The sequence below is a fragment of the Girardinichthys multiradiatus genome, chromosome 4, assembly GCF_021462225.1.
Source record: "Girardinichthys multiradiatus isolate DD_20200921_A chromosome 4, DD_fGirMul_XY1, whole genome shotgun sequence".
NCBI lineage: Eukaryota > Metazoa > Chordata > Actinopteri > Cyprinodontiformes > Goodeidae > Girardinichthys > Girardinichthys multiradiatus.
In genome coordinates, this window is record NC_061797.1 from 28,780,730 (window position 1) to 28,795,554 (window position 14,825).

Sequence of the window (14,825 nt, forward strand, 5' to 3'; positions counted from 1 at the left end):
TTTCATGTGTGTGTTCTGCAATGTGTGAGTTCAGTGGAGTTTCATTTGTTGCTTAATTTGGTGCATTTAATGTTTAATTGCTCAGTTTATAATACCTTAGTTAACCCAGTAACTGATCTAATTGATCTAATGTAAACAACTGCTAATATATACATGTGTATATATAAAATATATAAATGCATGTATTTATTGATATAGCGAGATCTAGTCTGTTTAGTAAATTATTTTGAAAATTCGGATGTTGTGCTCGTTCTGTTTCCTGGTGGTGCGGTATGATTTATGCTGTTCGACTCTGGCTGTGCTCCAGCACTCTGGTCCAATTAGATGGCTGTCCTCACACCACAGCACTTGTGCTCTGCCATCCGATTTAAGCTGACCTTCCTCTCCTGAGTCTGCTGCGTCTCTCTGTGATAGTGACTGAAATATACCTGAAGGTACATCTGATTCTTCGCTGCTGTCTGTGTTGTCAGCCATTGTTGCAGCACTCAGTTTACGTACCAGGATTCCCTTCTACATCATAAAAGAGCGCAAAGGAGTGGTCTGGAAGTGCCTATTTAATGAAATTTATGACCATATATCTCAACAACTGTTCATTTCAGCTGTATGATTTTACTTTTTTGAAATATTTTATTAATGTTTCCCTTCCATAAATGTAATTGGACTTATCATACAAAATTGATGTCACAGGCACTTCAAGATTCCTTTTTAGATACTGCCACATAGCTCATGTTGCTGGTCTGCAGGTGTCCTTAAACAAGAGTGTATTAATAGTTCAAACACCATAAAGTAAAGGAGTTTAAATGTCATTCTAGAATAGGTTTGCAAACAAACAACACTTTAAACCGTATCTGCATCTAAGATCATTAAGGTAATGTCTCAGCAGCAATAATTGAAAGTAAAATGAAAGGATAAAGTAGGAGAAAGAAATGGTAAAACCTAAACTAAACCACTCAAATAAAACAACAGTCTTTATACCATCAGAGGGCAGCATCTCCTCCTGGAAAACCTGAGCCTGTGCCAAAAAGCAGCTCCATGAGGCCGGTAATTTTAAGGCACTCAGGGACTTTTCTGCTGATTACCAGAACTCCTTTGGGTTGTTTTTAGAGAAAAAATTAAATCCCGCTAGACAGCAGGAATCTGGAACAGGCGACACCTGTCTCCCCACCTGTGTTTGCGGGCGCACAGACACGCCCCTCTGAACGCATAATTAAACATACTTAAAGCTGTGAAAAACAGGCAAGACAAACACCCAGGAGAGGGGAGAGCTTTACCTGACATCCTCCCCCTCCTCCAGTATCGACAGGCAGATGGTGCACTTCTCTTCTGTGTCTTCATCTGCCCCTTCATCTTCCTCTTGCTTGCCGTGCAGCTTTCTCTGTCAGGGAGAAACATTTGGAGACATGAATTTTGATATGCAGGATCAGCCCACGAAGCGAATTATCTCAACAAATCACTCAAACTGCTCAACTAAACCTCTAGCATGACATTAAAAATAAATCACTTAAGTCCCAGAAAAATAACTTTTTTGTTTCAACAAACTTAAGATTTGGGAACAGAGAGAATGGTCATTTTGTCCTGAAACAGAAAAGAAAACTTTCTATCTCTAGTCTCAATGCTAAACATATCAAAGTAATCCAAATAAAAAAAAGAAATAGATATCAGCCGAATTTCCCGGCCCCCAAGGATAACAATAATATCTAACGTACATGTGAGCAGAGACATGTTTCCAAATTGATTTGTTCGTTTTGATTCTCACCGATTCTGGGGTTGCGTGCATATTTTTCCCAATAGATGCCCAAGCTTCAGGGGTTAACTGTTGGTCAATGTCTCTCTCCAACACCTTCTGTATTGGGTGGCAGGGTGTTAGATGTCTTATTTAGATACATTTGGAAACCACTAAGGAATCTTTTGCCCCAACATTAACATCCTTCGTGGCTGCAATCGCTGGTAAAAGACACTGCAGTATTTTCTAAAACATCAGAGACTTCAAATAGAGCACAAAAGACCACTCTGTCCCAGAACACGCTGCAACAGACATGCACATATATCTCCAACATGGTCCGAAATTGTGAAACAGTGTGAAACCCTCTGAGCAGGGTTTACCTTCTTGTACTTGTGTGGGTAGGTGCACCTCTCTATGGTTCCCTGAGAGGCTCCTCTGTTCACGGTCCCCAGCCTTTCCTCTAAATGCAGCAGGTCCTGATGAAGACACGTAGGAAATGTCAGATCGTCATCAAATCAGTCAAATTCATACTTAAGGTGAGCTCTTCCTTCAATAATATCGCCTTCAGCCAGGTAGCAGTGAACACACGGCAAAAACATTGCAACTACAATACATTTTCTGTAGTTTATTTCAATGCCTCATTGATCCCATCAGCTCTTTGTTGTTTTCTGCTAGTTTTTCTTTGCCTCGTTGTTTTTTCTGATCTAAACTCATATGCGATGTCCAAGAATACTACGCATGAATGACAAAGCAACATCCTTACTGTGTGCTAATGCAAGCCATGTTGTGTCACATCCTGCAACGCTGAGTTGCACACCCAGCCATGCTGCATCTTTTTATCGCTGTTTAAACCCTTTAACAAACTTGTAAGATGACACCTGATAAGCCTAAAATGTGCAGAAATAAAAGCAGCACTGAAATGACCCGCTATGAAAATGCAATGTTGAGAGAGAATATTAGATTTAGTCATATCCTGCTGTATATTAAATCAAGATTATGTTGTTTTTGAGCTTACCATTCAACAGAAAAGCTAGGCTCAGAGATCCCAGTTTTGACCCTCCTCTCCAGGTGATTTCATAACAGTTCACACCTTTAACAATGTGACCCACATACAGGGGCTGGACAATGAAACTGAAACACCTGGTTTTAGACCACAATAATTTATTAGTATGGTGTAGGGCCTCCTTTTGCGGCCAATACAGCGTCAATTCGTCTTGGGAATGACATATACAAGTCCTGCACAGTGGTCAGAGGGATTTTAAGCCATTCTTCTTGCAGGATAGTGGCCAGGTCACTACGTGATACTGGTGGAGGAAAACGTTTCCTGACTCGCTCCTCCAAAACACCCCAAAGTGGTTCAATAATATTTAGATCTGGTGACTGTGCAGGCCATGGGAGATGTTCAACTTCACTTTCATGTTCATCAAACCAATCTTTCACCAGTCTTGCTGTGTGTATTGGTGCATTGTCATCCTGATACACGGCACCGCCTTCAGGATACAATGTTTGAACCATTGGATGCACATGGTCCTCAAGAATGGTTCGGTAGTCCTTGGCAGTGAAGCGCCCATCTAGCACAAGTATTGGGCCAAGGGAATGCCATGATATGGCAGCCCAAACCATCACTGATCCACCCCCATGCTTCACTCTGGGCATGCAACAGTCTGGGTGGTACGCTTCTTTGGGTCTTCTCCACACCGTAACTCTCCCGGATGTGGGGAAAACAGTAAAGGTGGACTCATCAGAGAACAATACATGTTTCACATTGTCCACAGCCCAAGATTTGTGCTCCTTGCACCATTGAAACCGACGTTTGGCATTGGCATGAGTGACCAAAGGTTTGGCTATAGCAGCCCGGTCGTGTATATTGACCCTGTGGAGCTCCTGACGGACAGTTCTGGTGGAAACAGGAGAGTTGAGGTGCACATTTAATTCTGCCATGATTTGGGCAGCCGTGGTTTTATGTTTTTTGGATACAATCCGGGTTAGCACCTGAACATCCCTTTCAGACAGCTTCCTCTTGCGTCCACAGTTAATCCTGTTGGATGTGGTTCATCCTTCTTGGTGGTATGCTGACATTACCCTGGATACCGTGGCTCTTGATACATCACAAAGACTTGCTGTCTTGGTCACAGATGCGCCAGCAAGACGTGCACCAACAATTTGTCCTCTTTTGAACTCTGGTGTGTCACCCATAATGTTGTGTGCATTTCAATATTTTGAGCAAAACTGTGCTCTTACCCTGCTAATTGAACATTCACACTCTGCTCTTACTGGTGTAATGTGCAATCAATGAAGACTGGCTACCAGGCTGGTCCAATTTAGACATGAAACCTCCCACACTAAAATGACAGGTGTTTCACTTTCATTGTTCAATCCCTGTAATTCACAGCTGACAATAACCTTAAAAAACCCCCCCGGACAAATGAGTGAACCAGTAAAACACACACACACATATTGATGTAACTGTGTGTGTTGAATTAAATATATATACAGTGTTTTGAGTCATTTAGGATTTGGCACTAGACTGAAGGAGAGTGAAATACAACCCGCTAGACTCATACTTTGGTTCTGAAACATGCAGAGCTAAAGCAGTGGTTTTGAAACTCGACATCCCACTTCCTTTTAAAGGAATAAAAACGTTATATTAAAATGGGCCAAATTTAAGTTGATCAAATCTCAGACAAAGCAACAAACCTTTGTGACATTTTGTCCATCAGAGTGATTTTTCATAAAGTACATAAAGTAAAGATCCACAGAAAAAAAATCAGTTGTCTTTCACCTTGATTGACCCTGATCAAGTTAACAGGTCGCCCCAATCAATGAACAAATAGATAAATAAATAAATAATAATAAATAAGTGCTACCAAGTCACCCTGACAACAACATCCTTTAGTGTGGACACTGTTACAGAGGAAATAAGACTCATAGTTAGCTGTTTGAAGTATCGGTGAGGTGTTGAGTCACATGCAGGAAGCAAAGACGTGAGAAGCCATTTCAAAGGAAACTGTTTTTGTTGGGACATATCAGCGTCTCATTCAGGCTGCGAGATGACAGGGAGGACGAATAGACAACAGCAAACGTTGCTCTGTTTTCAACCTCTGTTGTCATGGATTTGGAAATCTCTGAGATAAGTTAAGGATTGGCATCGCCTCGGGACTAAACACTGGGAAATATACGCAAAGACTACTATTTTAGTAACACTAACCGCACTCATTGCTAATTAAAGATGCTAAAGACAGTTTAAAATGTTAAATCCAAATAGTGGTCTTTGTTTTTAACTTGTAAAACCTTGTCTTACGGATACTGCTCCATCACACGCACAGTGTGACATCACTCTGCTCCTAAGATTAATAAATAATGACTACTCCCGATAGAAAGGCTTGAAAAATATTTTGCTCTTATGTCGTCTGATATTATAGCTCTTAAATAGAAATCACAATTGGCTAAAATTTGTATCGGCAGGTCAGACCTTAACAGAAGTTGGAGATTGAAAGCAAAAATCACTTTGGTCAACCCTGCACTTGCTTTTAAAACACGCTGTGTAAAGAAACTTGAACTTTGATTGCACTTTGCTGAAAGAAAAACAAAGTACAGCGCTCCTTCATATTAGTCTAGTTGATGAATTGCAAAGATAATCATGTCAAAAAAAACCTAAATATTTAATGTGTTAGCAGCTGCAAATAGCCCATTTCCCTTGTGTATGAACTATTAAAGAGATAAACTCGTCCCATGGAGCTCATCATCACATCTAGCTGAGTCATACTTTAAAATGGCAGAAAGAAATGGACACACCCCGCCCAGCCATGTTGTGTCACCCTGGAATCAGTCTTTTGAGGGAGTAACACCGAACTGAATCTGCTCTGTGAAAGGGAAAGTCTAAAACTTAGTACTGGCTACAATGTTTCACCAATTAAATTTAAGAAAACCCCAAAAAACAAGTGGGGTCACATGACCTCACTACATGGCAAGCCACCAAGCACTGATTATCCAATTTTCGTTGTATATCATGACAAGTGTTGTGACTAAATCTAAATAAATAAATGTCGTATGGAGTTGAAATCCACCTTAATAGTCTTAATGGTACCGAGTACAGCGATGGCTGCAGCTCAATGCGTTTGAAGCACGGTTTATCTTCAGCTTTATTAAAACGCTCATTTTGGAACAAACAGGTGCAGTCCTCACCTCGTAGGTTCTTCCAAAGCCAGTCACTCTAGATGAGATGTACCTAATGTGCGGATAGGTCACTTCAGAAATGCCAGTAGTGTGCTGTGAGAAACAAAGGAGGCCATATATAAAACATTACCACAAGTCTTCGGAAAGCACTTAAAGCAGGGTCTGAATAGTGCATACAACTCATGAGGAGAGACGTGCACAGCTTCTCGCATTTAACTTTTTCAAACATTTCCAGATATCTGATGTGAAAAACATAAGCTCCATAACTAAACTGGGTATTTGAGAAGCGCAAATAATTTAAAAAGGAACTGAAAGTACTATTTAATGGCGAAGGTCACCGATGTGTGCATATTAAAACTAATAAATTACACTGCAAAACTGCAAACTAGACGGGTTAGATGATAGTCAAGGACCTTGGATTTGTTGAGTGCACACTTGAAATGCTCAAATTAATTGCTAATGCATGATTCATGAAGGCTCCAGGGCTATTCTTAAGGTGACTAACGTAATAAATAAGGGCCAGTAGAATGAATCCTAGACAGACTTTGTATAAAGTGTGTTTGTTATCTTCTATGCTAATTGTTGCAAGTGTTTCTCCTACCATTAAGGAGATGGGGAAGTGGTGCAGTCTTGGGGGAGGGTGGTAGTGGGGCAGGTGAGAGTGCAGGTGCCCTGAAGCGTACGAAGCCACGGGTACACCAGCCTCGATGCCAAGCTCCCTGTTAATTAAGTGAGGGTCATTATTAGATCAATACTGCTGGTAAATATCAGGACATTTCTAAACTTCGACCACAAAAACGGTCCATGTGACTGGTTTAAATGATGAGGTTTTGGTGGAATTAAACCGAAAACCCACCAAGTGGTTCTCTGCTCAGGCTGGCGAGGATGGGAAGACATAGTCTGTGGCACGTGGATGTGGTGTCCATGGCCATAGTTGGGGTGCATCCTGTGGGGGTGTGGAGGTGGACGCTCATGTGCGCGCCTGCAAAGAAAAACAAATATGCGTTTCAACAATAAAGGTCTGGAACTCTTACAAGTCCCTGACTCTGATACTCACGTGGGGTGCTGCATCATCCTCCTCCTCTGAACCTCCATCCTCTGCAGCATCTCGTGCTGATGGATCCTTTGCACCGAAGGCCCCAGAGGCGGCATATGGTGCTGCAAGGTCTGGTGGTCCGGTGGAAGGTGCGGGGCCAGGGGAACGCTTGAGGTGGGGAGGTGGTGGGCAGAAAGGGGAGGGGGAGGTCCAGGGGGAACAGAGTGACCTGAAGGGTGGGGTGGCAGTGGAGTATGAAAGGAGTGAGGAATGAGAAATTCGCCTTGCGGAGGAGCCTGAGGTGTGAGTTGGGGGTTTCCGTGGGAGTGAGGGCAGGCGGAGGGGGGCTGATGATGCAGTGATCGTGTTAGAGAGCCATCTGGAATTCAATGAAAGAAACAGGGTCAGTGAATCTATTCAAGCCAAACTAACAGTAAACCATAGAGTTCATGCTTAGAAATAAAGCTTTTACGCTCTTAAATGCTCCATTTAAGATCTTCGGCCTAGAATTACAAATGATGCATGAGGCGTTTTCTGTCATTGACTATTTCTTTCTGAATAACAAAAGATTATTTTGTCTAAAACTAAATTATTTAAATCAACACTGTCAGTTATTCATTTTCTCTCTCTCTGTTACTCATATGAGTCACAATACGACAATAAGGGGACAATTCAGCTGTCGTTGAGAGACATTTACAATTTAAAAGTGTCACTTCCCTTTTTAGCAAAATAGTAGGCAAGATAACACCTAGTTTAAGTATTACTATCCTTTATGGAAGTATGTACTACTGATTCAGTACTAAAATAAGCAGCTTCAAAACAAAGATCTGGCAAAACCTATTTTGTACAGTGTAAACAAGGATCTGGTTCATGCAAATGTATTCAGCAGCATCTCTGTACAATTTCATTATATTTTCTTCATGGATCAACTATAGCAGGAGCTTTTCTCTGCTGTAACTCTGACCTTCAGTTGGGCTCCATCTTAACCTGTGTTAATATTAGCTACATTAGCCTCCAATGCCTGTACAACTACATTACAACTGGGAAAATACTTTAATCAAATGTTACACTTTCTCAGACCGAGTAGCAAATCTGCATTTTGTTTAAATGTTTTTTCCTTTGCTGCTTTCCTTTGATACTAAAACTAGCTTAGTATGAGTGAAAAATAAAACAGTGCAGTGTCACCAACAGCCAACATCTCATCCTTCATCCTTGTCACACAGCTTTGTTCTCTATGCTGAATTATTCTTAGGACCAATAACTCCTGTTAACTGTTGCAGCGGATGCCTGGTTTTCTGAAGGGAAAACCTGAATGGTGTCTTGTACTCACAAGGTGGGTGCATATAATGTCTACAGGGCTGGGGCTGTGTTTGTGGCTGAGCCACCATGGTGGAGCTAAATGAGTCCACCACAGCTGGCTGACTGGGCCCAGGGGTGGCGTGTGAAACATAAGCAGGGGGCCGCGAGGAGGAGCCTGGGCAGCATGGGTCAAAGGCTGAAGTGCTGCCATGGAAACTAGTACTGCCGGTACCACTGCCTCGAACGCTGCTGTTGCTCAGGTCCACTGGCAGGGTCTGCTGTGGAAGGAAAACAAAAACATTGAGGATGTAAGTACTGAATTGGAGCAGTGTCTGTTTCACAACTGCTAGAAGAGGTGTTTTTTTGCCAACATAAAAGAAAAACAGGGTGATTATTTCAGACATGCAGAATGTCTAATTTGTTGTTCATGCAAACCAATATTAAGAAGAATCACTTTACGTTTATGCAAGCATCATAATAAAATACATAAAAAGGGCACATGTACAGGTCCTTCTCAAAATATTAGCATATTGTGATAAAGTTCATTATTTTCCATAATGTCATGATGAAAATTTAACATTCATATATTTTAGATTCATTGCACACTAACTAAAATATTTCAGGTCTTTTATTGTCTTAATACGGATGATTTTGGCATACAGCTCATGAAAACCCAAAATTCCTATCTCACAAAATTAGCATATCATTAAAAGGGTCTCTAAACGAGCTATGAACCTAATCATCTGAATCAACGAGTTAACTCTAAACACCTGCAAAAGATTCCTGAGGCCTTTAAAACTCCCAGCCTGGTTCATCACTCAAAACCTCAATCATGGGTAAGACTGCCGACCTGACTGCTGTCCAGAAGGCCACTATTGACACCCTCAAGCAAGAGGGTAAGACACAGAAAGAAATTTCTGAACGAATAGGCTGTTCCCAGAGTGCTGTATCAAGGCTCCTCAGTGGGAAGTCTGTGGGAAGGAAAAAGTGTGGCAGAAAACGCTGCACAACGAGAAGAGGTGACCGGACCCTGAGGAAGATTGTGGAGAAGGGCCGATTCCAGACCTTGGGGGACCTGCGGAAGCAGTGGACTGAGTCTGGAGTAGAAACATCCAGAGCCACCGTGCACAGGCGTGTGCAGGAAATGGGCTACAGGTGCCACCTTCCCCAGACCTGGGCTACAGAGAAGCAGCACTGGACTGTTGCTCAATGGTCCAAAGTACTTTTTTCGGATGAAAGCAAATTCTGCATGTCATTCGGAAATCAAGGTGCCAGAGTCTGGAGGAAGACTGGGGAGAAGGAAATGCCAAAATGCCAGAAGTCCAGTGTCAAGTACCCACAGTCAGTGATGGTCTGGGGTGCCGTGTCAGCTGCTGGTGTTGGTCCACTGTGTTTTATCAAGGGCAGGGTCAATGCAGCTAGCTATCAGGAGATTTTGGAGCACTTCATGCTTCCATCTGCTGAAAAGCTTTATGGAGATGAAGATTTCATTTTTCAGCACGACCTGGCACCTGCTCACAGTGCCAAAACCACTGGTAAATGGTTTACTGACCATGGTATCACTGTGCTCAATTGGCCTGCCAACTCTCCTGACCTGAACCCCATAGAGAATCTGTGGGATATTGTGAAGAGAACGTTGAGAGACTCAAGACCCAACACTCTGGATGAGCTAAAGGCCGTTATCGAAGCATCCTGGGCCTCCATAAGACCTCAGCAGTGCCACAGGCTGATTGCCTCCATGCCACGCCGCATTGAAGCAGTAATTTCTGCCAAAGGATTCCCGACCAAGTATTGAGTGCATAACTGTACATTATTATTTGAAGGTTGACGTTTTTTGTATTAAAAACACTTTTCTTTTATTGGTCGGATGAAATATGCTAATTTTGTGAGATAGGAATTTTGGGTTTTCATGAGCTGTATGCCAAAATCATCCGTATTAAGACAATAAAAGACCTGAAATATTTCAGTTAGTGTGCAATGAATCTAAAATATATGAATGTTAAATTTTCATCATGACATTATGGAAAATAATGAACTTTATCACAATATGCTAATATTTTGAGAAGGACCTGTATATGTTGGCAACAAATTTAGATCACGAATACCTGGTCATGGTAGTGGGCTGCATTGCTGCTGCTACTGCTGTTGCTGACTCCAGCACAGGGGGCAGGCAGAGCACTGGGGCGTTCCACAGGGCAGCTCGGCTCTTGAAATGGTAGGGTTCCCGGGGGCTGTGGTGCTGGGTGATGGATATGGTGGACAAAATGGTGAGTGTTGCTGTGGCTGTGCTGAGAGCTGGCGGTCTGCTGAGAGGGCGACGCTTGCAAGCAGCTAGAATGAGAATGGCTGAGGGACATGTGGCCAGGAGAGGGACCGCTGCACGGAGAGTGCTGCTGACAGCAGGATGGGAGTCTGGGCATGGCTGTGCCTGAGTTTTCTCCTCCTGTACCAGACAAACCTGGTCTGTTGTCATCTGTAGAGAAATAAAAATAATCACAAAACAGCACTAAAGAGATTAAAAACATAAACGAGACTCTAAAGGAACAAAATGTCTGACCAGCCTACAGTAGCTGGTTTCACTCCTCGTGTCAAACTCACCCTCTGTGTGAGCAGAACCACTTGCCCTCTGTGTGCGCACACTTTCAGATACCGAACCTGCGCAGCTGGTGGAAGGGCCTGGGGCGTCATTGAGCTCAGAGGTAGAGGCGTGAAGGGAGGATGATGATGAAGATGACGACCTTACTGTCTGAGTGTGAATGCTGCCAGAGGTGGTTGGCACAACTGAGAGATCTGGGGAGGAAAACAAAAAAAAGTGGGAGTGACGCATGAAAGGTTTGGCTAAATTCAACCTGTGTACTAGGCGTGATGTAGTATAGTATACCATTACCAACAGATAACAAGGATTTAAAAGCTGTGGCTTCAAAACCTGCAGATTGAAATCATTTCAATGAGATACTAGTAAATGTTCTGAAGCAACAGAGGTTTTTTATTGGCAGCATGGAGCATAGAGTAATGCAACATAAAAACCTAACCTAACCCGTACTTGCTTACTATGAGTGTGCCTGCCTCCATATTCGCTGTCTAGTACTTACTGTACAGGTCCTTCTCAAAATATTAGCATATTGTGATAAAGTTCATTATTTTCCATAATGTAATGATGAAAATTTAACATTCATATATTTTAGATTCATTGCACACTAACTGAAATATTTCAGGTCTTTAATTGTCTTAATACGGATGATTTTGGCATACAGCTCATGAAAACCCAAAATTCCTATCTCACAAAATTAGCATATCATTAAAAGGGTCTCTAAACGAGCTATGAACCTAATCATCTGAATCAACGAGTTAACTCTAAACACCTGCAAAAGATTCCTGAGGCCTTTAAAACTCCCAGCCTGGTTCATCACTCAAAACCCCAATCATGGGTAAGACTGCCGACCTGACTGCTGTCCAGAAGGCCACTATTGACACCCTCAAGCAAGAAGGTAAGACACAGAAAGAAATTTCTGAACGAATAGGCTGTTCCCAGAGTGCTGTATCAAGGCACCTCAGTGGGAAGTCTGTGGGAAGGAAAAAGTGTGGCAGAAAATGCTGCACAACGAGAAGAGGTGACCGGACCCTGAGGAAGATTGTGGAGAAGGGCCGATTCCAGACCTTGGGGGACCTGCGGAAGCAGTGGACTGAGTCTGGAGTAGAAACATCCAGAGCCACCGTGCACAGGCGTGTGCAGGAAATGGGCTACAGGTGCCGCATTCCCCAGGTCAAGCCACTTTTGAACCAGAAACAGCAGCAGAAGCGCCTGACCTGGGCTACAGAGAAGCAGCGCTGGACTGTTGCTCAGTGGTCCAAAGTACTTTTTTCGGATGAAAGCAAATTCTGCATGTCATTCGGAAATCAAGGTGCCAGAGTCTAGAGGAAGACTGGGGAGAAGGAAATGCCAAAATGCCAGAAGTCCAGTGTCAAGTACCCACAGTCAGTGATGGTCTGGGGTGCCGTGTCAGCTGCTGGTGTTGGTCCACTGTGTTTTATCAAGGGCAGGGTCAATGCAGCTAGCTATCAGGAGATTTTGGAGCACTTCATGCTTCCATCTGCTGAAAAGCTTTATGGAGATGAAGATTTCATTTTTCAGCACGACCTGGCACCTGCTCACAGTGCCAAAACCACTGGTAAATGGTTTACTGACCATGGTATCACTGTGCTCAATTGGAGGGTGTCAATAGTAGCCTTCTGGACAGCAGTCAGGTCGGCAGTCTTACCCATGATTGGGGTTTTGAGTGATGAACCAGGCTGGGAGTTTTAAAGGCCTCAGGAATCTTTTGCAGGTGTTTAGAGTTAACTCGTTGATTCAGATGATTAGGTTCATAGCTCGTTTAGAGACCCTTTTAATGATATGCTAATTTTGTGAGATAGGAATTTTGGGTTTTCATGAGCTGTATGCCAAAATCATCCGTATTAAGACAATAAAAGACCTGAAATATTTCAGTTAGTGTGCAATGAATCTAAAATATATGAATGTTAAATTTTCATCATTACATTATGGAAAATAATGAACTTTATCACAATATGCTAATATTTTGAGAAGGACCTGTACATTAGAACCAGGACCATGTTTAAATACGTGCATTTTTTCACAAATTATGATAATTTTTTTTCCTCTAACAGTGGCACAGCAAGTTCATGGGAAGGATAATAAAACAACAGAGATAGGTCACAGTAAAAAAAAAAATCAAAATACAAGCGGACCACTTCACAACATTGCCATTTGTGTCTCAAGCGTGATCCACACGAGCAGTGATGTACACCAAAGTGAAATGGCTCAGAGTATTTGCATGTCTCCCGAGGTGGAGGACTAAATTAATTTGTAAATATGAAAAGCAGATAGATTGTAAACACCGAGAGGCTAATAAGGTTTGTTTTGACAACTGAGAGGCGTCTGCAAACAAGCACACACAGTACAGTCCACTTTAGGCCCTGTTTCCACGACAGCGATTCAATGCAATTAATGCAATCAGCATTAATTTCAACTGATTGCAGTCATACTGCGCATGTGCCAGAGCTTCCGCATACAGGAAGATTCAATGTTTCCTGTCTACACGACAATGGAGACCGGGACGTTTTTAAAATGTTACACTGTGGATTCCTTTTTCAAATCATGACATTTTCAGAGAAACGTGCAGCGTTGTCGTGTAGACGAACCGTAGAGCGCAATTAAACTTTTCTGTCGTGTAAACAGGGCCTTAGCTATATTGTTTTGCATCCAAACTGTTATGGGTGAATTCAGTCCTCAGCTGAGAATTGTGCTTTCAGAAAACTGGCAATCCTGTATTGGTTGTTGGCTTTTGTACAATTTCTACTCCAATCTTATTGAACCTACTAGTTCACTACTGCATAACAACTTGTTTTAATTTACTCCTTTAATTAATAAAGACTATAATTAAAGTTTTTGTTATCACATCTACTGCCATTACTACGAGTTTCCCACAAAGCTCATTTAAAAGTCTTATATCAGGAACGCTTTGACTTCAAGGACAAGACTTTGAAAATGTGTAAAAAAAAATAAGGATGCACAGTTATTTTGACTTTTTAAAACAGTTGGCATCCAAATTCATTTTCTTTATGAACATAAATGAGTCAAAGTATTTTTTTCAGCCCAAACACACCCTCTGCACTTAACATGCTTCTTTAAACCAGCAGACTTTCTTGATCAGTCCCTCTCTAAACTTTAAAAAGGTTTTATTGTTTTTAGTAAAAAAAACATTTTAAAACCGTGCATTGTCTGCCTTTTTTTTCTAAATTATGCATTGCTATATCCTAAAATATATACCTAAAATCCCATTGAAATTAATGAAGGTTTGTGGTCTTGACATAAAATGTAAAAAAATTCAAGGCATGTAAATTGTTATGCAAGATACTGAAGTTTTTCCTTCAGCCTTACTTACCATCCTCATCGACAGTGAGATCCACCACCTCCCCAGGATTCTGCCGCAGCGGCTGGATGACTGTTGAGAGCCGGTGCCGTCCGCGCGGCTCCTGGAGACGGTTCTGGGCACAACTACTGCCCCAAATCCTACTAAGACCCCCAACCGAACGTGACCTGCGGACACAGACATAAAACCACACCTGTTGGACTAAAACTGTGGCGTAGAGCCTGAAGCAAAATTTTCACAGCTCCATGATGCATTAGCTGAAACAGAGTGTGACATTCAAGTTCAGTGACAGCAAACTGACACACCAGTGTGGTATGAGAGTAAAAATATTTGAACAAGTGAAGCTATTCAGTAGTGGTTATACTGGGAAGCGTAATGACCAGCTGTGCCAGATGGATCACAAGCTCCCAAAAAACTCCCAAATATTTAAATGATGATAAAAGTAAAAAAGAAAATTTATTAAAATGCAATTAAAAAATTAAGATAAATGACAGTTTGTGGCTATTAAAAGCTAGTCAAGTGACCAGCGGGAGAGCTCAGAATGCCATCAGGCTTGCATCAAATCCTTCCCATTTTTCCCCAGACACCTTTAATTTTCCTGCATGCCCGTCAAATGTCAACCGCCTCTGACCCTCTTCCTCTCGCCCCATTCTTCCGTTTC

General features: G+C 42.1%; 1 protein-coding gene across 1 annotated transcript in view; it reads right to left on the reverse strand.

Moving 5' to 3' along the window:
* rnf111 (ring finger protein 111) overlaps positions 1-14,825 on the reverse strand; it is a 33,201-nt gene that overhangs the window by 3,588 nt on the left and 14,788 nt on the right. Inside the window, exons 4-13 of the mRNA XM_047364132.1 lie at positions 14,177-14,331; positions 10,833-11,024; positions 10,340-10,707; positions 8,266-8,512; positions 6,957-7,314; positions 6,756-6,881; positions 6,501-6,618; positions 5,909-5,992; positions 2,104-2,199; positions 1,272-1,375 (exon numbers count right to left, since the gene is read on the reverse strand). Coding sequence (XP_047220088.1) covers positions 1,272-1,375; positions 2,104-2,199; positions 5,909-5,992; positions 6,501-6,618; positions 6,756-6,881; positions 6,957-7,314; positions 8,266-8,512; positions 10,340-10,707; positions 10,833-11,024; positions 14,177-14,331 — 1,848 coding nt within the window. The remainder of the gene's footprint in view (positions 1-1,271; positions 1,376-2,103; positions 2,200-5,908; positions 5,993-6,500; positions 6,619-6,755; positions 6,882-6,956; positions 7,315-8,265; positions 8,513-10,339; positions 10,708-10,832; positions 11,025-14,176; positions 14,332-14,825) is intronic.